Consider the following 27,443-nt stretch of genomic DNA (forward strand, 5'->3'; position numbering starts at 1 on the left):
GCATTTAAAGTGTTCAACTAAAGGTAATATCCCTAAAACCAGATGTTACTCTGAGCATCTTTTAATTACTCTTGTCCTTATACCCCCTTCTTACGTCATCTATCAGCAGTACCATCATAAGTTTTCCATAGAACATCACCGACATTTAACTTATGCCGAAAAAATTACGATCGTCACTATTACTTTGCCAAGAGGAAACTTCTGGCTACACGCGGCTGCTATACAATCTGATTTCGGCTTTCGAATTTCACGTGCCTCTATCCTATCTCCGTAGTAATAGTTGGGGTTTTTAGGGTGCATCGACCAATGGTCATTTTGTACCACTGTGAAAACGTTTAAAACTTCAATCCAATTTTGATAAATGCATAAAATTATAAAAATAAATAAATATTTAAAAGCAAAATCATTGAAAAATAAAGAAACCGCAATTAAAGTTGTCCCTTAGGCCAGTTGGCCTTAAAAATTTTAAAATCTATTTAAAGAGTTGGGGTCATCCCCGGAAATATTGCTAAAAATACCCTTTATTTTAAAAAAGCCTCCAGCCCTTCGATATATATTGCAGTTTCAGGACATGTGTCACCGTCAGGGGTAGGTTAAAAACATTGCATCGAAGTTGAAATTTTTCCTCCGTGAAGAGGTACGAGTGGCAGATGGCAGAGTGGGAAGGGAAGGGATATTCTCGGTCCACATTACCGTTTAGACTGCTGCGTCCAGCTGAAAGCTGTTTGCAGCATAAATATTATATTGGGAGTCTTTTTTATGATAAATTTATATTTTTAGTTGATTAATTTCTTAAACTTTTATAGTTCACTTTTTCATTTTACTGTGGATTCCTTATTGTTTGTTTATAGACTTTTGCTTGCCGTCAATCTGGTATTGGGACGTGATCTTTTGTGCCCACTTTAGATCTCCTGTGCGTTGTGGTTTCTCCTGAGGAATATCTCCATAGGTCCATTAGGAGTGGGTTCTTTGTTTTTTGTAGTGAGACTTTCATCTCTAACGCCTGTTGTTTAGCAACAGCCAGTATTGGAGTTAGTAGGAGAGCCTTCCTCAGGTCTTGGTTTCTTACAGACCTCGGAGCACCAACTATTCTTCTGACGATTTTGTGCTCATTGGTCTGTATTTTCGTAAGGTACGATTTCGCTGCTTGAATCCACACCGGAGCAGAATAGCATGGCAGCTGAGAAGGGGGCCCATCATTGCCGTGTAGATCGTTTTTTTTTGTGTTGAGATTAAGCTGGGCTCTGGGTGGCAGGATAGGGTTGAGTGCCACACTACGGCTACGGCTTCTGCTTTTTCAGTAGCGCACTTCACGTGTTAGCCCCACCTGAGGCCTTTATCTCGGATAAACCCGAGGTATATCGCCTTTTTTTCGAGGAATGCATTCGTTTCCCAGAAAGAGAGGAGGCCCGGCGCCTGCTTTTGACCTCCTTGAGAAAGTTAAATGCGTACATTTTTTGCTATTTGCTTGAAGCTTCCACTCGTTTAGCCACTCTTCCAGCTGCGTCTGCATTCTTTCTGCGGCCCAAGTTGGATTTCCTACTTGAGCCGTAACCGTTGTGTCATCGGCGCACAGATATACAGGGTTCGTCCGGAAAATAAGTGTACTGAGCTCAGGAAAAAAATGTATTACACTTTTACATAACTTAAGCTAATATTTCTCAAAATAGGACCCTTGTGAGTCGATACACTTGTTCCAGCGGCGTTCCCATTCCTGGAACGCTCCCGCGAAGGCATCATCGGGAACCTCTCGAAGACACGTCATCACGGCCTCTTTGACGGGGTCCAAAGTCCCGTATCGCGTTCCTTTCAAACTCCTCTTTATCTTCGGGAACAGAAAGAAGTCCGGTGGTGCCAAGTCCGGGCTGTAGGGCGGGTGCGGCAGCGTTGCCACGCTATGCTTGGCCAAGAAGTCCGACACGACAAGCGCGGTGTGAGACGGCGCATTGTCGTGATGCAGCCGCCAGATGTTTTTGATCGCTGGCCGGACGCGGGCGACTCGTTTTCGAAGCCTGTCGAGCACTTGGACGTAAAATGCAGCATTTACAGTTTGTCGTTCAGGTACAAATTCGTAGTGGACGACTCCCCTTTTGTCAAAAAAGACAATGAGCATCGCCTTGATCCGAGATTTGCTCATGCGAGCTTTCTTTTGACGGGGTGATGATGGGGTGTGCCACTCCGCACTTTGTCTCTTCGACTCCGGGTCGTACTCAAAGATCCACGTCTCGTCACCCGAAACAACGTTCTCTAAAAAATGTGGATCATTTTTGCAGTGATCCGCAAGTTGTGTCGCGATTTCCAAACGATTGAGTCTTTGATCATCACTGAGCACTTTCGGCACCAACTTCGCACAAATTTTTCGCATCTGTAATTTCTCCCTAATAATCTCATGCACTATTGTTTTTGGCACATTACACTGCTCTGCTATCATCCGAACACTAAGACGACGATCAGAGTTCAGTACATCGCGAACTTTTCGCACATTTTCGTCGGTGAGTGTCGTTGATGGGCGTCCAGGCCGTGGTTCGTCGTCGACCTCTTCTCTGCCCTCCACGAACATCTTGTGCCACCGAAAGATCATGTTTCTGGACATGGCTGACTCCCCGTAAGCCTGGTTAATCATACCGACAGTTTCGGTAGACGATTTCCCAAGCTTTACCGCAAATTTGATGGAATAACGCTGCTCCAAAAACTTCGGCATCGCGTTCCGTGACGTGGGTCGAGCGTGGAGGTTCGCGTTAACAGAGCTCCTCACTACACCACAGCTCAGAGCCGACTGCCTTTTTCAGCGTCGCTTGCCAACATACACCCCTCCAATCGCAGCCCGTCAGAGCGGTGCTGGGCGCGCCTGGAGCGGCGGGAAAAAATCAGTACACTTATTTTCCGGACGAACCCTGTATTTCGGCGCCTGGAGTTCGCTGCACGTTGTTAACATATATGGAGAAAAGCAGTGGCGAAATGACGGAGCCCTGTGGGACTCCGGTTTTGATGCATCTTTTTTCGGAAATGCAGCCGGCTTGGTAAACATTGAACGTTCTGTGTTCCAGGAGGGATTTTATAATTTTTGAGGAGTTAAGTTGGAGTGGGAGATTTTGCTAGTTTGACGAGGAGTCCCTCCGTCCAAACGCGATCAAACGCTGCTTCCAGGTCGAGGAAAATCGCTTGTGTTACCCATCTCTGGTTGAAACCCTTAGTTATTCCTTCGGGCAGCCTTATAACAAGGTGAGCTGTCGATGTTTTGGCCCGAAAGCCGGTCTGCTTGGGGATGATTATTTCGTCCAGGAATGACCCCAGTCTGTTTTTTATTTCTGCTTCGAACAGATTATCCGTTTTATTGAGCAAGCTGATCGGTCGAAATGCTGGCGGGTCGCTAAGGTGTTTTCAGCGGTTTCGGCATCGTTCTGATTTTTTCCCACTTCCAGTCATTTGGGAAGTGGCCGGAGATAAGAGCGGCGTTGAACAGCTTTGCGAGAAATGGGTGTGCGCTCTGTGGGCAACTTTTTAATTCTTATTGGAAATGGCATCTGGACCCCCGGCACCTTTCGGTTTTTGGCGCTTGATCACGGCGCAGACTTCTTCAGGGGTAGCGGGAGATGGTTGGCTGCTCGGTGAGAGGGTGATGCTGTACGAGTTGATAATTGCATCAGTGGCGTGCTTCCGGTGTTGTTGAACCTTTTTTCCAGTATTTTAGCGAAGATGTTGCTCATCTCTTCGTCGCCACACACTATCGTAGAGATCGAATAGGACGGCTACGACGAGTTGGCGTAGTAGAAAGGTTTCCTGGATGAAATTGTTAGTGCGCACTAGACGGTCTGTCGTGGATTTCACGCCGAAAACTGCACTGAGCGTCTGAAAGAAGGTGTCGTCTCTACAAGTATCATTCGAGCCGTCGCGTCGGTTGACCCTTCTTTCCATCACTTTGCACACGCAACTGGTGAGAGAGATGGGACGATAGCTATTCGGGTCATTTTTGTTCTAGCCCTGTTTTCAAATAGGTATCACTATGGACTCCCGCCAGGAGCTTGGGAAACTACCCTCGATCCACAATTGGTCGAGTGTTGAGGATCTCCCCGAACGCTGATTCCGGAATATTCCGGAGAAAAGCGTTGTGGATGCGGTCCATACCTGGCGAGGTATTATGAGTCATGGCGGATCTCAGGTCCCAGGATGATTCCAAAATCTCGACGTAGTTTGGATACATGTCAAAAGTGATGAGAATTGTTTTGGCATTGTCAGAAGAGAAGGCATCGAAAATGTAAAAACAACGAAGGAGGGGCAAAATGTCTAGAAATTTATAAAGACACATCTGAAATTGGAATAACAGGTTTGGATCACATCTTAATTAAAATGGATCCATTCCAAGGCATATTTGTATGGACTGATATTGAGAATAATAGAGAATTAAATGAACTGACTTCAGCAGAACAACACAGATTGTATTAATTTTAAAGATGATGAACATAATTTTTGCGTTTCTAGAATGGAAGTAAGTATGGAGTTCAGGTAGGGGAAAAATGGGACAAATGGCCTAGTAATTTATAAAGACAAATGAAAAATAAAAAAAACTCGTTTCGACCACTCCATGATTACAATGCACTCATGCAAGGCGTAGCTACACTGAATAATTTGGTGTATATTGTTTCAAGCTTTCTCAACTGGAAACTAAATTGGAGGTCTGATTAAGGCTATAGCGGGATAAGATGGTAAAATCTGCACTCGGCTGGATTCTTATTTGGGATTGGGCACTCAAAATTAAATATTTAGAAACCCTTTTAGCCTAATTATTCGAAAAACAATTTTCCTGAGCGATCCTTTACTATAAAAAAATCTGATCTTTTGGATCAAAATTGAGCTTAGGAAAATTATTTGAATTTTTAAAAAAAATTTAGGTTATGTAGGTAATTTCTGGCAAACTTCTAAAAAATTATTATTCGTGTATTTTTTCCGTTCTTATGAATGGCAAGGTTAGATTTGCCATTTTCTCTCAAGAACATCCTCAAAATTCTGAAAAACCAATTTTTTCGGTGTTTTCTCCATGTTTTTAGCACCAACTCAACTGCATTTCCATAAATAACGATTTTTGATATATTTTTTTGTCATATCTAATAGCGGGATCAGGTTTGCCATTTTCGGACCAGAACATGCTCAAAATGCGACAAACCCTCTTTTTTTGGTATTTTTCCCATGTTTTAAGCAAATAACCTCAACTGCATGTGAATGCAGAATGGTTTTTCAACTATTTTTTCCGTTTTTTCTAATAGCAGGGCCAGGTTGGCCATTTACAGACCGAAACATACTCTAAATTCGAAAAAACTGCATTTTTTCAATGATTTTTTTCATATTTTAAGCACATAACCTCATTTAAATGTGACAAATAACGATTTCCCCCCTCCCCTTTATTCGCGAGGTGATTATCATTTATGGATTAAATTAATAAAATAATCAAATTTTATTTCATATTAGACCTTTCTTTCAATTTTAATTAATAATAATGAAATTTTATATAATTACAAAAAGTAAAAAATGTTCAAAATCACATTACAATAATAGTTTTAGTCTTCGTCACTATCTTCGTTTATGACGGGGTCAGTACCTGATGTGATAAATAATTCTGAAAGTACTTTTGCTGGTCTAATAATTTTTGACTTATACCTTGCATTTCTAAGGTAATAAATAACTGCCGCAACATATTCTCATTCAGTTTCTGGAATTCTATTTTCAATTTGTGAGAAGACAGTAGCTCGCTCAATTAGCTGAGATACAACTGTGGCAAAGGAGCGAGAGAAAGTGGGGGCATTCATTTACATTAATGTTTTTTGTGCTTCGAAGTATGGAAGTTGAATTTAAGTTTTAATTTCCATTAATTTCTTTTTGCCCTGCATTTCAGGGCAGTCACAGGAATAAACAGGGTGTTTTACTTCGCAATCAACACAGAAGGACGTGGAGTCACAATTCGACCCATCATGTTTGTCCTTGCCGCAACATGGACAGGTAGGCTTGCTCACACACCCTATAGAGATATGTGAAGCATGGGCATTTTACGCGAGGCATAGGCTTCTAGATGAAAAGTCGCAATGGGATACGTTCGCACCCTATAAAAACCTTTACATGGATCTGGTCTGAGAAGAATGCGAGGGCAATTGAGGTAGGGTTGATTGTCTCAACTTTTCCCTCAACTGATGAGCATTGAGCACTCGTTGAGGCCATCTATTTTTTAATCTCTTCGATAACTAACTGTACCAAGCCAACATGGGACAACACACCCAGACTTGTTTCAAGGGTCTTATAGGCTTCGACCTGGACAGGAATAATTTGTAATAATTTTATCGCCATGAGATGTTAGCATTTCTTCTTGCTTGCCATTTCTATTAACAGTGCACTATTGCACAGTTTTTTGACTGACATTAGTTCCACCAGGTGTAAAATTTGATAAAGCTTTATACAAATAGGAAGGGAGACACCTTAGAAAATACTTCCCTTTCCTTTGAGCACCACATAATCAACTACTTGCTACTGGCATTAATGATTTTCCTCCCAGCCTCTGTCAGGATGGGATGGTGGTGGAGGTGTATTTCCTTAATACAAATATTAAAATTCATCCCCCGGCCTCCCCACTCTTTACTAAGCCACACACTCAACACACCGCACCACAAATTCACAGCGGTCACCAGGGCTAGCTCGAGGGCTACAGCAATTTTGGAGTGGTTGTCTGTTTTGGGGTAGAAACTTCAATGCAAAACACTTACACATCCAACTGCCCTACACCAACTCCCACCAGCGCTTGGCCTTGGCACTTGCAACTGGAACAAAGAGGTGACAGAAGCTGATTTAATGGGGGTAGCTAGCCCCTGGCCATCCATTTATATGAATGATATCCCAAGAAGGGATATCACTACCTGGTCTATACCAGGCATCCAAGCACAGTTAGGAATCAAAGAGCTCACCTTCCCGGATACCCTTTTCTCACTTATGGGTCACCAGACATGGCAAGCACCTGGGTGGATCACAGGCCAGATGGTAGCACCGCACACAGATAGCAGATCCACGAGACTGTCCTGATGCATCCCTCTTACGACAAGCAGGTATACTGCAGGAGTATTCTCAATCCCTATCTGCAGGGGTACTGTACTAAATTTATTTATCTACCAAGTTGTTGCAAGGACTTTGGGCACAATGACAAGGACATGAAATCTTGTGGCCCACAGGGATAATTCACTTTAGTATAGGTAGGTGCCACTCTACCAAGCCTCATCTAATTCTAAACACCACAAAAGTTTTGGTAACCATAGTACAAATATTAGTTGTCAGAAAATTTTCAGTTCAAATTACATTTTACATGAAAAATCATTTGCATAGTACAATTAACTTTATCTCTGAACAACCACTTTGCATATAAATGACGATAGTAAACATAATAGGGGGATCAGGATTTGTGCGGTGGCTATCATACTGGCTTCCCACCCAGAGGGCTCGGATTCAAATCCCGGCATTGTTGAATATTTTTCAGAGGTATCTCGATCCCTACTTGAGGTGCTTTGTGGAGGGCACTTTGAGTGAGTACACTGTCCGTCGGATGACATGTTAAGCTGCGGACCCCTTGGCGCCTTTCGTAAAGAGTAGGCTAATGCCGACGCCGGGTTTCTCTCCACCCTTCATCCTTTCCTGTCCATCCCCTATGGTGCAAATGACCTCAGCAGTCGGTCGCCTCCCCTAAACACTACTACTACTGTAAACATAAGACAGGTCTAAATGTCTAAATATTCATCAATTATTTTTATTGTTTAGCTTGATAATTTTCACCTTTGACACTGCACTTAAACATCATGGTTAAAGCTGCAACTCAAATTGAAGTCTGAATTGAGACTGTCATATTATCCTTTAGATGCTATCGCAGGCAGTTCACAAGGTGTAATCAAAAAAAGACCAGATTAATTTTATTCTGCACAAACCATCCAACAGATCCAAACGAGACAATGCGCCATCTAGCGACACATCTGATGACTAAAGCGAGAGGTGTGGCATTTGCTTACATTGAGTCAATATACAGCAGCAGCAGTACATGTCTCAACCTGTTCTTTGCCACATGCAACAGCAGCAATGAAGGAGCTAGAGGAACAGCATGTGTGGGTGAAATTTTGTTTGAAACTTGGTAAAAGTGCGGCGGAGACATTTCGAATGATTCAGCAAGCCTTTGTTAATGAAGCTATGAGTCGAAGCCAGTGTTTTGAGTGGCACAGTCATTTTAAATCGGACAGACCCTCGACAGATGAAGATTCACAAACATGATTCGTGGCCTTCCACTTCGACAGACCCCAACCATGTCAAATTGGTGAACGATTTGGTGTGGGCAAATCGCCGTTTCACAGTTATGGAGATAGCCGAGGAAGTAAACATTGGTTTTGGATCCTGTCAGGCAATTTCGACAGACATTTTGGGCATGACGCACATCCCATCAAAATTCATCTCATGGGTGCTGACTGATGAACAGAGACAAAAACGTGGGGACATTTATCAGGAACTCCTGGATCGAGTCAAAGCCAACCCAGAGCTTCTCGAACCCATCCATTCTAAATGGTGACAAAACCTGGGTTTACGGTTATGATATTGAGGCAAAGGCCCAGTTTTATCAGTGGAAAGGTCCTCATTCTCCGCGACCAAAGAAATCTCGCATGTTCGGTACAATGTGAAGGTCATGTTGGCGTGTTTCTTCGATTGACAAGGGCTGATTCTTTACGAATATGTCCCTCAAGGTCAAACCACCAACAAAGATTTCCACATAAAGTTTATGAAGATGCTGAGGGTCGCAGTGAGCTGAAAGAGGCTAGACGTGGAGAAACAATGCATGGTGTTTCCACCACGATAATGTACCGGCTCCCATGGTGCTGATCGTGACAGAGTTTTTTGCCAGAACCGGAACTTCCATGATCCTGCAGCCACTCTACTCTCCAGACGTGGCTTCATCAGACTTTTTTTTGTTTCCAAAGTAAAAATCAACCTTGACAGGATGCTGATTTGACTCTATTGCGGACATTAAAAAGTAATTGCTCGGCAGACCTGAAGAGGATCCCTAAGGCGGCTTACCAGGCAGGGTTCGAGAGCTGGAAGAAACGTTGGCAAAGGTGTGTCGTCAGCCAAGGCTTGGACTTTGTGGGTGAGAATTCAAATAAGCTGTATCCGTTGAAATAAACAAGTGAGGAAATCATTCCCGTCTTTTTTTTATCACACCTTGTAACTTTCCATTTAGTAAAATTACTCATAGAACACTTAAGAACTTGGATGGTACAATGTGCCATATGAATCCATAATTTTTCTTAAAATAACTATGAAGCTATTGAACATTAATTGACTTGATGATGCTCATAAAAATTTCACATGACTCCATATGAACTCTAGAACTAATGATGTGAAACATATAACCATCTGATTTTATACCATTCTTGTTGAGACAAAAATGTTTTTTATTAACTGCTAGGAGATAATGTACAATAAATACAGCCCAAGGAGTTAACTTGTTCATTGATACATACACATAAAAAAATTCAAAGGCAACTTGAGTAACATAGCAACACCAGCACACAGCGAAAAAATCAGCTCAAGATGGGTATTCTTGGTCTGCACTTGGTATTCTTGGTCGTAAACTTTTTAGATGCAGAAGATGTACCCACAGACACTTTTTCAGGAAGAGGGGAGTATTTGCACTGAAATGAGCTGAACATTCATATCCAGGTCATCTTTGTTTACTTCCCCACCATATTACTGGAACTATTTCCTACCATCATGGCAATGCCAATAAAAACCCTTTCATAGAAATGTCAATATTGAAGCGACACAAATATAAAATTCTCAAATGAAAAGTAAGAGATGTTACTCTTGACTGATCTGAATGCACATTCTGCAATATTTGGCACGGAAAGTAATAAAGCTGGTCAGATTATGGACATCCACTAATATTGACTCAGAAGACTCCTTAATACAGATTTATTCCATTAAAAAAATTGATGCCCAAATCAGGTGAATCAGGAAAAATCTAACCCTTCTGACAAAAAGCAGTCCTAGTTTATCCCCCGAGGAGAAATTTTTGATTAAGTATGAAAGTTTTCATCACCTAATCAAAATATAAACATCAATCATGGTAACAATACCAACCATTCATCCCACAACAAACAGCAACTTTAGATCACTTCTTTCCCAGTTTTCAATACTTCTGAATACTCTGAAGCTATTTTCCAGCTGATGGAGAACTTTTCATGTGCCAGACACTCCTGGGGGGGTTCCAGGCGATCCCACCACATCAATTATTTCTGACATGGGCTTTGGCTGTTTTTGAATTTCCATAGATTGAGGCATCAACTGTGGGGGCTGCATATTAGACACAGCAGATGACGACAGGGAGAAAGTCTTGTCAGAGGCAGACGAAACACTCAAAGGTATAGCCAGAGTCTGCAAGCAAAAATTATCATTGAAAGAACTGAGGGAGAAGCCATGACAGTAACATTTAATGGAGTCATCTACTAATATACATACATTAAAATACAGAAATGTCAAAGCATAAAAATCATCTACAATACAGGCTAAGGCGAATAATTTTTACTCTCATTAATGTCTCCCATAATGATAAACATAAATATTTAGTATCCAGTGAATGCTAATATTTTAGCAAACAAATATCATTAATGCAGATGAAACTTCATTGAAAATTTCATTACAATTAATTGATCTTCCACAAATTCTCTAACTGATTTTTTGACTTGTCATTTCCATAGATATTCATTCTGGACCAAAACTTACACCAAATTTACTGTGAAGCTCAAAACAAATAGCATGATCTTTGTAACTATCTTTTTACTTTCTTAGAGCTGGCAGAGTAGAGACTACAGCAGAAGGCTATTCACATGGCTTAGTTTGATTCCTATAGTTTCTTTGTTCACAAACAGTGTATGGGTTAGCTGAAGCTGGAGGGAAGGATATGGCAATAAACAATACCACAACTAGAGGGCAATGATTCACAAATTTAATCAAATCTTGAAGCTTCACAGGCTCCTAGTGTATGCAGTAATGAGTGTACTGAATAATACTCACCTTTCCTGGATTCAGCGCTTCATACTGATGACGTAAAGTTTGCAGCTCAAATTCACAAGTCGCTAATGCAGTCTTGAGCTCATAGAGAAGCACCATATCACTCCGAAGTTCATTAAAATGAACACTTATGTCCTCCGTAGACATTGGGTTGAGCTCTAAAAAAGAGATAAAAAGTTGGCAGGGTGAAAAAAAAGTTGAAATACATTTAAAATCCAATACCAGTAAAGAGCATACCCGGGAAAGGAAAAACATATTAGTGGTGAGGTGACTGCTAAATATTTTAAAGTTAATACAATTTAGTTTGTGGCAATACTCCTCAAATAAACACAGAATAACATAGCAAGAATAGTTTCAATGACACCAACATGTAAGCATAATACCACAACAGCATATGTTTTAGCCACTATTAACATGATCCAACCCTACCTTTCTTCTTATTCCATGACTTCGGCTAAATATTCCCCAAAAATTAGATTTTAAATTTGATGCTGTATTGTACACATGAATTTATATAAGTATTAGAGACTCAGCTAAAAGTTGAAAAATGGTGAACACATATAAAGGATTTATTGTAGCAATACCAAAATAAAGTTGTTTTAATAAATTTGCACATATCACTTAAGCGTACAAATGCATGCATAATTAAGATGTATATGGTTAAATGTCATGCCTGATAATAAATAAAGACAAAGAGTTAAAAAAGAGAGTGAAATCCTTTTACTTAGGAGATATATAAAAAGGAAGGAGAGATAACTAGCACCAATTTCAATGACACAACTATTTAACATTGATTTCAAATTCAGCCAAGCTTTTATAGCTTAAATAACTGCAGGCGGTGCTTAACAGCTTAATTATTAACTAATCAACACTTAAAACTATATTTTCATTAGAGGTAGACAACTGTAATATTGATGCCAATTGCCTCTTGGCAGAAAAATATTTTCCCACATCATTACCTGCATTAGAGAAATTCCATATAACATTATAGCAGACATGTTGGATGTTCTAAGGTTTTCACTGGTGTTGGCACCAATATGATCAGTGCATCACAGGCTATTAATATCAATTTAACTTAACAGTGCTCAGAGGCACCCGTTTTCAAGCATCAAAATTTAAAGCTAAGCATGAAAATCAGATAATTACCAATGCTGAGCTCATGGAGTAAGTGCTCGATTGCTTTCGTCTTCTTCTGCCCAACACTTGCAGGTAATTTCATTCTTTGAGAACGAAGAGACACTCCGGTGCCTTTAAAATCAGGAAACTTGATGCCAGCAGTCTCTACTGCCTATCAATTGACAAAGCAAATAGTTTCAATGATAAACCTAAATCAAAACACCATCTTTAACTTATTTTTTAGGAAAAAGCAAAACAATTATAACAATAAATGTAAAAAATAACTACCATCAGCTGAAAAATTATCAAAACGCAAGAAAGTGTACCTTCAATTAAACTCAAGTAATTTAGAAACATTAGTGGAAGAAAAAGTGAAGTTGGCATGAAAACAAATAATGTTGGCCAACCAAGTAAATGAGCATATTCCTGAGCATGAGTCATGGGAATGTGGTACTCCAGTGAGTTAAGCACTTGAGTATTAATCACATAGCTTGGGTTCAATATTCAGGGATGAATCTGGTTATCCTCATATTTACCCCAGCTGCCTGATCCACCTGGGAAACCGTAGCGGGCACAGGAAAAGGAACTGCCCCCTGCTACCCTGATGTATGAATTACAAATGCTGTATAGGGTTCAGGATTGGTGACCTCTACCCTCCGCTTAACTTTTGGGTCGACTGAAGTCGGTGGTTGGATAGCTGACATTCAAATGACATGCATATTGCTGATGGCTGGATGGCTGACATGCGTACTTAAGAGATTTTAGGCTTCATCAAAATCCTGCATGATAAATCACAGGAATCCAAGAGGGGTAATATGTACGACAGGGTTATGGAGGTGTAGATCGAGACAAGGGATCATATGGTATTAACTGTAGATCAAAATACAAAATCCTCTAGACTCTCAAACAACACTTTTGGATTGGCACCTAAAACTAAGTTATTTCTTCAAGAGGTTTCCTAACATCCTCCTTTAATGGGTTTTCCAATTCACTTTCCTGCCCCAGAAAATGGCAGACTCAATTAATTCAGCACAATCCTTAGCAACAAAAAGTATGGACAATGTTGCACCTTTTAACTCATTATTATTTATAACTTTTGCACAGTTCTGAGCATAAGAGCTGAAAAATTAGCATTCCACTTTACAATTATCAATTAGAAAAAGAAACAACTATTTTAATGACTGTTAATCAGTCGTAGATTTACAGCACGCAACCAACATCTAAGGTCATTTCCACCATTAGGGATGGATGGAAAAGGATGAAGGGTGGAGAGAAACCAGACACCGGAATTAGTCTACTGCTTCTCCAGCTGCAATGACCAAGTTCATCAATTCTGCTTTTATTTCTACTAGTAATATTCTATCCGTTGCTTGCTCTATGTTGACTATGCTTCTTCCTACCTTTTTATTCCCTATTATGGAAACCTCTTTATGCATCATATTGGTGCATTACACAATGCATACTTCATTACTGATCAAATCCAACCTACAATTTCTATCTCAGGTTCTCCTAAAAATATTTATGTAATTTTGGAGCCCCTAAAAAGGACATTGAGGTGCAATGTGGGTAATTTATCCATTTACATTTGGGTGAGAGAGGTAGGTTAACAATTTGCTTAATTTTATGTGATAATCATGCTGCTCAAAATATTTACAATGCGGAGATTGGGAAGAAAACGTTGCGATGTTTTAGGAGGGAATCAATAGTCTCAAATACCTTAATCCTCATACATAAATATCATAAAAACATAGTTACCCAAAATAATGCTTATCTTCAATATACATTAACATCATTTCTCCAGCACTATTACCCACTACAACAAAAAAATTAATATGCATGGATAACATTAATTAAATTGGTAATTTCTGATGCCACTTATGAATACAACATACAAGGTCTGTCCAAAAAACAGCATGGCATTTTTTTCCCAGATAGATGAATGGATGGGTGGCAGTTTCTCTGGTTTGGTTCGAGGGAGGGGAGTCTCTGGAAAGGCTGGAGGCAGTCGGCTTCCAGCTTTTGTGGAGTGAAGATCGTTCATTTGTGAAACCTCTAAAATGTATACAGTTATGTTCCGTCATGAACCGGTTATTAGAACACCGCTATGCCATCAAATTTTGCATCAAACTTGGTAATCTGGGAAAAACTCATGACAAGCTCAAGGCAGCTTTATGATGGTAATGATATAGGTGGATCGAGTGTTTTTGAGTGGTGCAAGTAGTTCCGGGGGGATAGAGAAGATTTTGAAGACACCAAACGTTCAGGATGCCTTTCAACCTCAAAAGTGATGAAAATCTTGCAAGAAAGAAGGCTTTTCTGGACAGGGATTATAGATTAAGTGTTCGCATGGTTTCTGATGAACTTGGCATCCCTAAGAGTAATATTGCATTGCTTGTGACCAAAAACATGGGAATGAGAAAGGTGTGCGTGAAGTTGGTGCCAGGAGTATTCTCGGACGGACTCACACACGGATCAGCCAAGAGCTTTTTCATCATATGAGTGAGGATTCATATTTTATAGACAATGCCCCACCAGACTTCTTCCTCTTTCCCTGCCCATATCCCTACTGAAATGATGTCACCACGGCTTGGTGGAAGCATTACAACAGGCCGTGACGAGGGAGCTTAGCAGATTCCGGAAGCAAAAGGGTGCTATTTAAAAGACTTTTGAGTAAATGCATCAATTCTAGCAATAAATTTTTTTTAATCAACTCAGTTCAACTACTTTTGGAACAGACCTTGTCAATTAGTTTTGATACACACAAGTTATTTGCTGTTATTGGGTCTTAATTTATGAAAAATCATCATTTAAAATTCAAAGAGTGGCTGATTGAGTCCTAATTTCAACATCAAGCAGCTTTAAGAGTTTTCAAGAGAATAATCATGCTTTTCCAGGTGTTACTTGGCCTTTCAAAATGTGAGTTTCAATACCCACAACCTCTCAAGGTTTTTATATTATTGTCACCTATTTCCTTAGCCTTCTCTTCATACACATCACTACATTTTTTATCTTCATTTCTCCAAACCAATAGTTTTCACCTATCATGAACAATCAGACCTTTCTGAAGACATTTTAGAAAAAATACATGAATACATAAATTGCACCACTGAACAGATGATAATCAATTATAAGAAAAGCAAAAATTTAGCCTTCAGTGCAAATACATATTTTTCATATTGCACTTTTACCCATGAATGCTAACGCTACAAGAGAGAATACCTCTATTATCACAGTCAATATTGTTTTGTATGATTTAATTATATAGGTATTCAGACAGTATAGCCAAGGTTAGGATCTTAAACAAAGATTTTGGAAGTATGTGTAATAGTGATGATGCATACCATATTCAATCAACAGACCCAAGGCTCCAATGAAAGAAATGGCACTAGAAATTTCACCCTCACCATAATTCAATAAGTCCTTGTATGACGGTAAAGAGCAACAAGATTGGAAAACAGCCGATGTCTCTCTTTTACTCATTTACGTGGAAACAGAGAATATCCCGGAAAACATCCAATAATATCATTGAACAAGCTAAATTTTTTGGTTTATGCAGTGAAAAATCATTTTTCAGTTCTCAGAATTCACGTTTCCCCAAGGTTTTTGAAATCTATCTTTTGGTATTGTAATTTTGAAATTTCTTGCAATTCACAAAATTCATAAGTAGCAAGGTGTTGGCTGGCACACTTTACTCATAGCAAATAAAAACAAGACAGTGGTCATTTGGAAAATATACAAGCATAAATGTGAAAAAAGAATGTTGACTTATTTGGTTTCCAAAAAAAAATTTTCTTCATCCAATGGTAGAACATTACATTACTATCATAGCATGAGAAATAATTGTGCCAAACATGATAATGGAAGCAATTCGATTGTTTTCCGATGGAATAACCTGGTAGATTGGTACATGTGCACATAACATTTAAATGATAGCATAAAAATAAGTAATCAAATGTTATTTGATTGACTACCATCACTACTCTGTTGTCATGAATGTAAAAACATTACAATTGCAGTTAATTTCTGTGCACTTACTTTGCAGCAATATTTCTCCTTTATTATTTCTAATACTTCATGAAATTTTGCTGCTCATCTCACATTTTAGTAAATTCACTTTTCGTTCTACTAAGAGTAGAATTACTAACAAAAGTGGTGGGGAAACACTTTAAATTGATGCGCAATCATGAACATAAATCATTGCCAACAGAAGATGAAATCAGCACCAGCACATCCCTGGCTAAAAAAAACTTCATGCATCAATTTCAATGGTGAACACTTCAGTAAAATCAGAATATTTCATAAAAAGGTGCAAAGGAATGCAGTCCTATTGTTGAAAGCTGTACATGTATCATATTCTTCTTGTTGATGAGCTCAAAGAAATATTGAAGACAAGGTTTCAATCTTTCAGAGCAGCGAGAATACCGATAGTCAAAAGTTATTTTTAAGAAAAGGCATTACATGTTACAGCAAGACTAGCCCACGTGTGTGTGAAAATGATAATATACGAGGGTCATCCGGAAAGTAGTACCCGTTCGTGCCGCATGAAGTGCTGACGACGCGAGTAGCCGCTGGACGAGGTCAGATAGCTTCAGTGGCTTGTCTGCCTTCTCTGAGCCAAGTTGCGTGACGCTAGCATTGCCTGTGTTGTTTCTGTGATTGTTTACAATGTTTAAAAAATTGAGAACGCCGCCAGTTGTGAAGTGAGGGCAGTGATTAAATTCCTCAATGCAAGAAACGTTCGCCCATGTGATATTCATCGCCAATTAAAGGAGGTGTATGGAGACAATGTAATGGACGAGTCGTCTGTTCGGCGGTGGTGTCGCAACTTCAACATGGGGAGGGGGAACACACACGACGATGAGCGTTCGGGGAGACCGTCTGTCATTACAGACCAACTGGTGAGCTCAGTTGACGAATTCGTGAGGAACGATCGGCGCGTCACAATTGATGACATCTGTGAGCATTTTCCCAATGTTTCTCGAACAATTGTTCATGAAATTGTTAAACACCATCTGCATTATGCAAAAATTTGTGCAAGATGGGTCCCTCGCGTATCTCAATGAGCTGGCGGCGAAGGACTATGCAGCAGGAATACAGAAACTTGTCACACGTTATGACAAATGCCTTAATTTGCTTGGAGATTATGTTGAGAAGTAGTTTAAAGTATCCTCTTTCAAATAAAATTTTTTATGTTTGTTAATATTTACTTTTGTCTTTTTATTTCACGAACGGGTACTACTTTCCGGATGACCCTCGTACATACCAATGTCATAGTGTTTGGGTAATACAACTCTACTCTTCTGGAAGCTTTAAAATCACACCATTAAGGTTTGAACCAGTCAGAAACACCAGACCAACACACCTACATTCTGTATATCCAAATAATTATAATGCTCATGCAAAATTTTAAAAACCAACTATTGTTCTCAGCAAAGAAAATAATAATATTTTAATTATCTTAGTTTAAAAGCTTCAAAAATCCAAACTACAAACCTTTTTTTTTACAAAATCACAATATACACAGAATTTACATGGGCATCCAAAGAAGTTATCTCCTCAGCACTCACCATTGCATCAGGACGTGGTCTCAGTGGGTGGTGCAACAACTTTTTCTTGTTGACTTTCCTCTCAGCCTTGCGACTCTCTACTTGACTGTCCGCAGCTGTTATTAGCTTCTGAAGATCTTGAGTCTTTTTCTCACGTTCCTTTTTGCGAGCTTCAATTTTTCGAAGTTCATTCAACAAAGTCTGCTCCTCTTCTATCTGTAAAAGCCACATTAATAAATAAGAACTTACATGACCAGACTAATGACAGTTATAACATATGAGGAAAAACAAATTGGTGAACTTTCATGGTAAGAAAGTTATTAGAAGGCAAACTAATAAATAAATTGGCACACCTAAAATAGAAAAAATCTTAAGGCTATTGCAAGAGAGGCTACCAGTAATCCAAACATTTACATATATTTGATATTTAGTTCATAGGAAAACTGTGATATGGGCAAAAAAAAATTCTGAATATATAAGTCTACATGTTTAACAGCTGAACAGGCACGGCTGAGAACTACTATATTTTTACACACAACTTAAATGTCATGGCAGAATAAAAACAAAAATTGCATTAACTCACACTAGAATAAAACCCACATCCACAGGAGTGAATAAATAAAATTAAAGTCCGATGCTTTGGATCTAATAATATCATTAACAACCAGTATCAACAACCATTGACACATGAAAAAATAAAATATACATCGACAACCATATTAGTGTTCCATTTTAGGCATCCACAAAATCATGATATTTCTACACACATTCCATTTCTTCTCTTTGAATTACCGAAAGAAAATATTGTTCAATATTTTATTTATTTATATTCAATGTAACCATCAATTCAAAATTTTTTTAATAATCTGTCCGTTATGTGAGCCTCCTCAACCACCTTCACTCCATCCGAATCCCCACCATGGATATCACTTCCCTCTATGCCTTCATGCCCCACGATAGAAGGCCTCAAACCAATCCGGTATTACCTCACTCAACAATACACACCACAAACTCCCTCTGCCAACTTTCACACCTACCTGGCAGAATTAGCATTAACAAAAAACACCTCCAGTAATGAATTTTTCCTTCATATAAAAGGTACAAAAATCACATGATAAAATCAACAAGATCTCCAATTTGCCCTCATGCCTCACCCTTTCCCAAAATCCTAACTCTGCAACTGCCCAGGGTGTAAATGCTGCCCTCTTTCCACTCCATAGTTTCTTCTTCCAAACCAACCTCAATAGCCACAGGCTCTTTGAAAAATGTCATATACCACCCACCTCTCCTGTAACTTCTGTTCCACTTTTTACATTGATGAATGCACCACCACCCACCCATTCCATATCAACAATCTACAAACAAGTGGCCATTACTCCACCATATCTCACGCAGTCCTTAATTGTCCCATTTCTATACATACCACTTCCCACAATCAACCTTTCGCTAACTGCTTGAGCTGCTTTGCCCACTATCAGTGAAATAAACAACCACACAAAGATGAAATGATAACTAGGAAAAGCAATCATACAATGTCATAAAGTGAAGGGTACAGTGCATTTAAAGGCAAGAATAGTCAGAAGAAAGAGCCACATTGATCAAATACACATCCGAACAGGAAAACCCACCAAATGGCAAACAAATTCCCCCAGATATAAGGAAAAGGGATTGAAACACATATAAAGGACATATGCAGGGTTTTTAAGAAAGGTGGAAGGGCACACAACACAATATCTAATTCTTACGTGATGTATCTAACACCTATACAAGAAAATGTGTGCGTGTGTATATATGTACCGTAAACATAAACAAAGTAATTAACCCGAAGGTTGGTTTTATAGGAGATGGTTATATTCACTCAGTACTAAGCCTGACAGCATGCGAAATTCACACATTATAGTAGAGAGCTTTCCCTGTGCCAGTCATGGTTTCCCAGGAAGATCTGGTACCAGATAAATGACACAGCTTGGGTAGAGCCGAGGGTACCCAAAGTGGTGTGCCTGAGAATCGAATCTGGGCTCTCTAGCCAGCAATCTAACGCTCTACCACTAGACTACTGCGACCCAATATACGTAGTACGTACAATATATGAGCAAACTGGTGGCCATGACGTGGACTATAGCCCTGCCCCGCCCACTAGCGGCACTAGTTCCCAGAGACCCAATGAGTTGTCTGTGCTTGGCGGATTGTCGAGCTGTGCGTACGGTGCCAGTTATGTTAGTTTCCATTGTCCTTGTTTTTTACTGCTTGTCGAAAATGGAAATTGACAAAATCATGGAGCAACGAATCAACATCAAGTCTTTGGCAAAGTGCGGTAAATGTTAAAAAGAAATAACTGAAATGTTGACCGCTGTTTAAGGTGATAATCCTCTGAAGAAAACATCCATTTTCAAATGGATTCAGCGTTTTAAAGATGCCCGACAAGATGCCACGGATGATGCAAGGCCGGGACGACCTTCAACCACCTGTGTTGACGACATCATTGATCGTTTACAGCCCCTTCTCCTCACCGATTGTCGAAAAACTGTCCGAAAGTCAGCTGATGAACTGAATTTAGGAAAATCAACAGTGCACACTATTTCAACTGAGCATTTGAGTTTTAAAAAAGTGCAAAAATCATGCCTAAGCTAGATTGATTGTTTGGCAGTTTCTGGCAAAAAATTCAATTACCATCCCTGATCCTCCTTATTTGCCAGATATCAGCCCCTGTGACTTTTTCCTTTTCCTAAAATGCAAGAACGTGATGAGGGAACATCACTGGAAAGATGTGGACACAATGAAGCAAGAAACAGCGAGAAAACTAAGGAGTCTAACTGCCGAGGACTTCTAAGGGTGCTCTAAATGGTGAAAAAGAGGATAGAATAAGTGCATAGAAACGAATGGAAAATACTTTGAAGGGGAAAAAATTGATGTAGACTAATGACTAGTACCTCTAACACCAAAAGAAGAAAATGTGCTTGTGTGTATATATGTACCATAAACACAGTAATTAACCCGAAGGTCGGTTCTATTGGAGATGGTTATATTCAACCAGTACTAAGCCCGATGGCATGTGAAATTCATGCATCAGGGTAGGGGGGCCAATTCCTTTTCCTGCGGTGGACATGGTTTCCCGAAGATCCCCAAGATTCCCCAAGATCTGGCCCCCAAAAAATCACACAACTTTGGTGGAGCTGAGCGTACCCAGCGTGGTGTGCCTGGGAATCGAACCTGGGCTCTACAGTCAGAAATCCAACGCTCTACTACATACATGTATAATAAAGAACTAATTATTTGCCTACCTGATCAGGAGTTCGTTCAAATAATCTGCGAAGCTGCTCTTTCCTTCTTCTTTCATGGTCTGCATCAAACACATATGTTTTTGTTTCTTGCCCCCGCATCTGAAAAGATATCATGTGGAAATGAAGATTAGGATGGTTTCACCTTGACAAAGATATCAAACAAGCACCATTCATTAAGTACTAATTGAGCAATACTTACTACTGCTAATAAAGAACAAATCTCATAATATCTTTCTTTCAAGTCTTCAACTGATCTTTCGGAGAAATTGGAGCGATCCCATCGATCATGGATAATTGGGAAGCGTAAATCAAAACGACGGCACAAATCCATTAAATGGTCAGTTTCCTCACGACTCCACCCTTCTGGTCCCCCTGCTGTCACACCTGGTACACCAGCAGCTAAGGTTGATCTGTATTCACCATCAGTGTATGTTGGAACTGGTACTTGCTAAAATAGAGTTGATTAAAAACTCATGGTCACTTCATGACAATCATTTGCATTTTACCAATGCCAAAAATGCTTTCAAAATTTTCACATTTTTTTATAACCAAAGTGCAAATTCAATACCCTTTGTTCTTACGTCCTTACAGACAACTGCTTCTCCCTTTTTCGGGATGGGAATTAACACTTATCTACTGATATCTTCAGACTAAATTCCTCCCTCTTAAATGCAACTTAATAAATAATAAAATCTCTTCCTTCCAAGTTTTCCTAAATCCGTAATTAGTTCCATAGGGATGTTACCTACCCCCACAGACTTATTTGATATTGATTTTCCCTTTTTACCTAGTAGTCTTAAGTATGCCTGGGCCTAAGTTATCCTAAATTACACCATATTCCCCATCTTGGTTTAAACTTCATGGCTTAATGTATCACATAACGAACCTCTCCAGGTTCTTTCCATCTCTCCTCAATCTTCTCGGGATAATTAACAATTTCCCTAGCACATCTTAGTAATTAGGTATGATTTTCCCTTCTTACTTCCCAAGAGTGCTTTATCTTTCCTGCACAGTGCACTGATAAAATATTTTTCAAAATGGCAGTACCTGGAAGAGCTCATCCTTGTTGTGACTCCTGCAAAAGCCAGCTCAAATCACAGGCTAAATTTATTTTCCGTTATATTTGTGCTGGGGAGTATCATTTTAAATGCATGGGACTGACTGATATATCTCTGAAGGCGCTCTGCTACAGCAGGGATATATATTGGGGGTGTGCAGAACTTAACAACAAATAAAGGTGAAAACTTGAACAAAAAGGTTTCCTTCACCAAAATAATTTATAAAAGAAAAGTTAAGAGGCAACAAAACAACAATAACGTAGCAAACAAAAACTGGCATCAAAAGCCCTGGATTTTTGGGAATGACACAGTCATTAGTGACTTATCTGGTGTATCTAGGCGAGCATAGTTATTTGTGAACCGAGCTTCACCTCACACTAAAATGGAGGAGATAAAAAATTACTGGGTGAAAAATTTCTGTAGGATGGAGTTTACTTGCAAACAATTGGTTTCTGCAAATTCAGCATCTTTTAAAGTCTGCACTGACTTGTTGATCATTAATGAATTGAAGAAAAAGGAATTCTGGCCAAATGGAGATACAGTATCCAGATTCAATGCGTTGATATTAAAAAAGGCAAAAACACTGTATCAGCCACTCAGAAAACAGAGTCATATCCAATGATCAGGGTGAACTCAGTTCACAGCACCACTCGAGTCTGTGTCATCCATTTCCCCAACGACCTCCGAGGCAGACCCAAATGGTTACGAGATACACGAGTAGCACAAGATTGATTCCTGCATGACTTTGGCGCATTGATAAACAAGATTATAAGGTTGTTATGCGCACCATCTTACCCCAAACCATTCAGTGTATCCGCAACAAACTTCCAATAATAAATTTGGTGTTGTCTGAATATGACACTTCGATGCATAAGTGAACACTGGCGTAAAAGTGCAGAAATCCAATCTTTCAGTTCTGATGGACACAAATTGGCCCATTAATTTTGTTGCAGTGTAAACAAAAATGGAGGCATGAGTATTTTTGTGAGAAACAAGTGGTTATTTAATTATTATTAAAAAAAGTGACTTCTACCATAAGATGTATAGAAGTTGCAGCAATCAAGTTAACAAACGTTAAGAAAATGGGAAACAGATCCCCAGGAGGTGATGTCGACAATTTCCCTCTAAAATTTGAGCAGTAATTACGAAGTGTTGTGAAAAAATCATCCTTTTTTTTCAAGTTTTTATTTAATCAAAAAACGTAATTTCTCTGGAGGAGACCAACAGGGAAAATTTTTCCTTATGTGAGTATAGGTTATGATATAAATATATCATGATTTGAATATTGATATATCCTCCCAAAATGATCTATCCACTGAACTTAGTGAAATTCTGTGTCTGTATTGATGGACTTCACTCATCAGCTCTCAACCACGGAGACTGCAACCTCAAAGTATTGACCTTGTTGTATTACTTTCCAATAAAGTGAAAATGATCACTCAAAGGTTGTCGACTTAGGCACTTCTAACCATTATACGCAAATAGTATTCATCCTTAAGTCAAAGGAGGTGGTCTGCAAGAAATATCAAAGGTATTACCCAATCAATAGTGTAAATTCTTTGAATGAGCAATTGTGTAAGATATCATGGGATACCTTTTTCAATTTAAAGTGTGTACAATTAAGTGTGTTTATGTGTGTGTACAAAATGTGTGTTTATTTCATAAGCACAGTAAAACTCATCATTGACAAAGGCTTTCCTAGAAGAATAGTTCCTGTGAAAGGCTGTAATAAAGTACTGGGTGACAGATGAAGTGAGAGAGGCCAGCAATGAATTTACAAAATTATGTGCATTGAAAAAAGGGCAGGATGATCCAGGCTATGTTAACTACTTCCAGAGCTATATATAAGGTGGAATTTTAACATTAACAAATGGGGAGGGGATCATTCTATCCGATCCAAAACAAGAAGCATAGTTTGCCCTTTATTACCGAACTAATGTGCCTCTGAATTTACAAAATGGATTAATGAGTAACGATAGATTTGAGGCACAGTATTGTTAGCATGTGATGTCTTCTATGCTCCTCTTTTCTGCAACAGAGGATGACATCTTGAAGTCATCATGAGCCTTAAAAGTAAACCACCAGTCAAAATTACCGATATCCCTTCTGTGTTTATAAAAAAAAGTGCCCCAAGGCAATTAGCAAACTCTTAACATTTATAGTAAATGAGTCCACAAATGACTATTTTCCAGGCAATCTAGGAATAGCAAAGATAAAACTTATTTGTAAAAAAGGGGATAAGGATGATATTAACAATTACTAACCGGGTCCTTATTGACTAATTCTTCTAAAATCTTTTGAATCCTTAATGAGAGACAGGCTTATGAAATATATCCTTAATAATAAAATTTGAAGTATTGAACAATTTGGATTTCAAGAGGGTAAAGGTACCAATGATGATCTTGCAAGTTTTCTAAAAAAGATAATGACTTTTTGGGACTTGAAGGAATACTCTGTTGGTGTACTCAATGATCTTTCACGTGAATTTGATACTGTGATCATGAAATTCTTTTCAGTGAAGGTGAATATTATGGGATCAGGGGAATTGCCCAAAAATGGCTTAAATCATATTTAAGGACAGGAAACAGATGGTAGAGGTTTTTGGCATCAGGGTCAACAACATTATAATAAATTACTTATCACCCATAGAAACAATAAGTGTCGGGGTACCACACGGTAGCATTCTTGGGCCATTATCACTTCTACCATATATCAATGATTTGCCTAGATATATTGAGAATAACAACATAATTTTGTATGCAGATGATACAAGGCTTGTAAAACTCCAGCAATGAGCCAAAAGGACCCTAACAAGTTGCAAGCTAAGCTTGATGCTCTTGGAAAAATAATTTAATGTTAATAAACTGTCTGTAAATGTGCAAAAAAAATTATATCCAATTTAAAAAAAGAGGGGAAGTGCCTCTGTTAGACCTCTGCTTTAATGACCAACCCATAAGAGTTCACAGCATTACGTTTTTAGGTTTGTCTATTGAAGAGTCCTTAAACTGTGGGATCCATACTAGCTTTAAGTATACTAAAAATGTACGGCAACTTTCCGTCACATAAGAGCTGCGGAATTATTTTCTGGAGAGCATCACGTGGTTTGGATAGAATTTTTATAATGCAAAAGAGATGTACGAGAAATAGAATAAAAATACCGCCATGGCAAACTTACAAACCTTATTTCAAACATTTTAAAATTCTACCTTAACCTTGTAAATTTATTACTTATGCATATATGTTAAGGATAATATGAAACAACTAATCACCAATGCTCAAGTACATGGGCATAATACTCCACCGAGTGTTGATGCACATTTATTCTGCCACTCATCTGCTATGTATAATAAGATTCTCTTTCATGTGGCCATCAAAATTTTCAACTGTCTGCCACCAGGCCTAAAAACTGCTCCTTTGAGGGGTACATTTAAGAAATACATCAAGTACTTTCTAATAGATAAATGCTGTCAGTATGTGGAATAGTTTCTGGAGTCTTTGGAACACTGGATCAGCTGATTGTTTGTCTCCGACTGGTCCTATATTTTACTCTGTAAATTCCTGGGACCAATAAATATTATTATTACACCTCTCCTCAGTAAACTCTTGCACTTCTCGGTCTTGACTTGGGTGGTCCAGTTAGTAGTTATTATCAATGGCTATTAATGCTAAAACCCCATTAAGGCTAATGGGATTCATGGAAAACCCATGTCCTTCTATAATGTAGCAGTTGAATCCATGGGGCTTGGTTTTACTCAATGGGAAAAGAATTTTGGTCAGGATTCCAACTAAAATGGCATTAAAGAGTTATTGAACACAGTATAAAGACAAAACTCCAGTAAAATCCTTTTTTATATTTATATTCTAACTGGTTGGGCTATTAATTACAATGTGTGCCAAGACAAAGGGGAAATAATGCTACATTGGTATGAATACAAATTATAGTGATCGAGTTTCATTTTAAAATATTCAAGAGTGGGTCCACCCCCAAATAAGGATTAATAAAACATTCTCTTCGCATATATGTAAAAATAGTTACCTTGTTAAATTGAGCAAATGGGTATTCCTTTCCTTCATCCGCTAGTCTTCTCCAATGATGAAATACTGCACCATCTTTTCTGGCCGGATTAGTAAACGGCATCCACTTCCAAGGCCTTACTCGCCTCATTCCTAGTTTGGCTTTCATCTGCTTGTAACCTTTGCCTAACACAAATGAATAATTTTATAAACTTGACTTAATATTACTGCTATGGTTATGTTACTTTAAAAATTATGATACATCATCAAGGTAAACACTTAATCGGACAGAATTTACAAATAGACTAAGAAATAGCTTTCATAAGACAACCACTGGAAAGTAGTATATCTTTAGTAAAATATTACCTGTGTCCGTTGGAAAGATCGGGGCTGCATCCATGTTATCGGTATAAAGCAGTGCGAAGAGTTCCCTATGCATACCTTCAGGTCTTTTCATGGGCTCATGAGCTTTTTTAGGTTTAATTTTCTTTTTCTCCGCAACTCCTAGAATTGCCTCTTTTGTAAGTTCAGGAGTTGGCGGTCTTTCCAACTCCAGAATATCCCTTACATCTGCCATGTTTTGGCGATGGAAAGCTACAGTAGAATAGATATAACTGAAGTGGTGGTGACAAACGGCACTTAGCCCTGACTAAACTCTATTTCCCTTATACGACACTGTCCTAACACTAGGATATTACTTGGTACCCTGTAATAACGTGCGTACCGTCATTCAGTATCACAAACAAGTCAGAATTAATGGGTGTGTGTTCCTAATACACAGCTCTCCATTGACTTCAAAACCAAATTAGGGATTCTGATAGTAACATATCTTCAGCAGAGAAACCCAATAAAAGACACAAAAATGGAGCTTCAGGGTGAGGATGAAACTTTCACTCCAGTTTCAAGCATTAGCATAGCACTGGGAATTGACAGTGATTTCCTAAGAAGTACTAGTGATTCCCAAGGTCCAAATGTCTCATGATTATTAGAGACCATAACTTGTCCCAAAGTCTTCCTGTTTCTTGGAGTTTGGTGCCCGGGCAGTCAGTTCGGACCTCAGAATATCTTTTCCAATTCCTTTGAAAGTTTGCCCTCAAAGCAATATACTTTTTCTATTTGCATTCTTTCCCGCTTGTTCGCATGGCCCTAATTCTCAATTACACTGGCAAAATAATTCGCTGATCAAGAGTAACACTCATTAACAATAATTATTAATCGCTAATTAAGCATATGAGTATAATAGTCACTTTAATTGAAGACAACTACTTGCAATTTATTTTTCCTATCGGTACGCCCGAGCGTCTTCAAAACCAACGCAATTTCAACAAACGCAAACTTTAGTTCTTTTGTTA

General features: G+C 38.9%; 1 protein-coding gene across 1 annotated transcript; it reads right to left on the reverse strand.

Annotated features, from left to right (window-relative positions):
- Window positions 1-9,656: 9,656 nt before the first annotated feature.
- On the reverse strand, window positions 9,657-27,423 carry DMAP1 (DNA methyltransferase 1 associated protein 1). Its single transcript, XM_071583429.1, has 8 exons — window positions 26,458-27,423; window positions 26,114-26,277; window positions 21,219-21,467; window positions 21,020-21,118; window positions 17,760-17,954; window positions 12,223-12,364; window positions 11,080-11,234; window positions 9,657-10,440 (listed from the first exon to the last, which is right to left on the reverse strand). The coding sequence occupies exons 1-8, from the start codon at window positions 26,666-26,668 to the stop codon at window positions 10,246-10,248; spliced, it is 1,410 nt and encodes a 469-aa protein (XP_071439530.1). The 5' UTR covers window positions 26,669-27,423; the 3' UTR covers window positions 9,657-10,245.
- Between the last annotated feature and the right edge of the window lie 20 nt (window positions 27,424-27,443).

The sequence above is a fragment of the Hetaerina americana genome, unplaced genomic scaffold (assembly GCF_022747635.1).
Source record: "Hetaerina americana unplaced genomic scaffold, ioHetAmer1.1.p SCAF_14, whole genome shotgun sequence".
In the NCBI taxonomy this organism is placed as follows: Eukaryota; Metazoa; Arthropoda; class Insecta; order Odonata; family Calopterygidae; genus Hetaerina; species Hetaerina americana.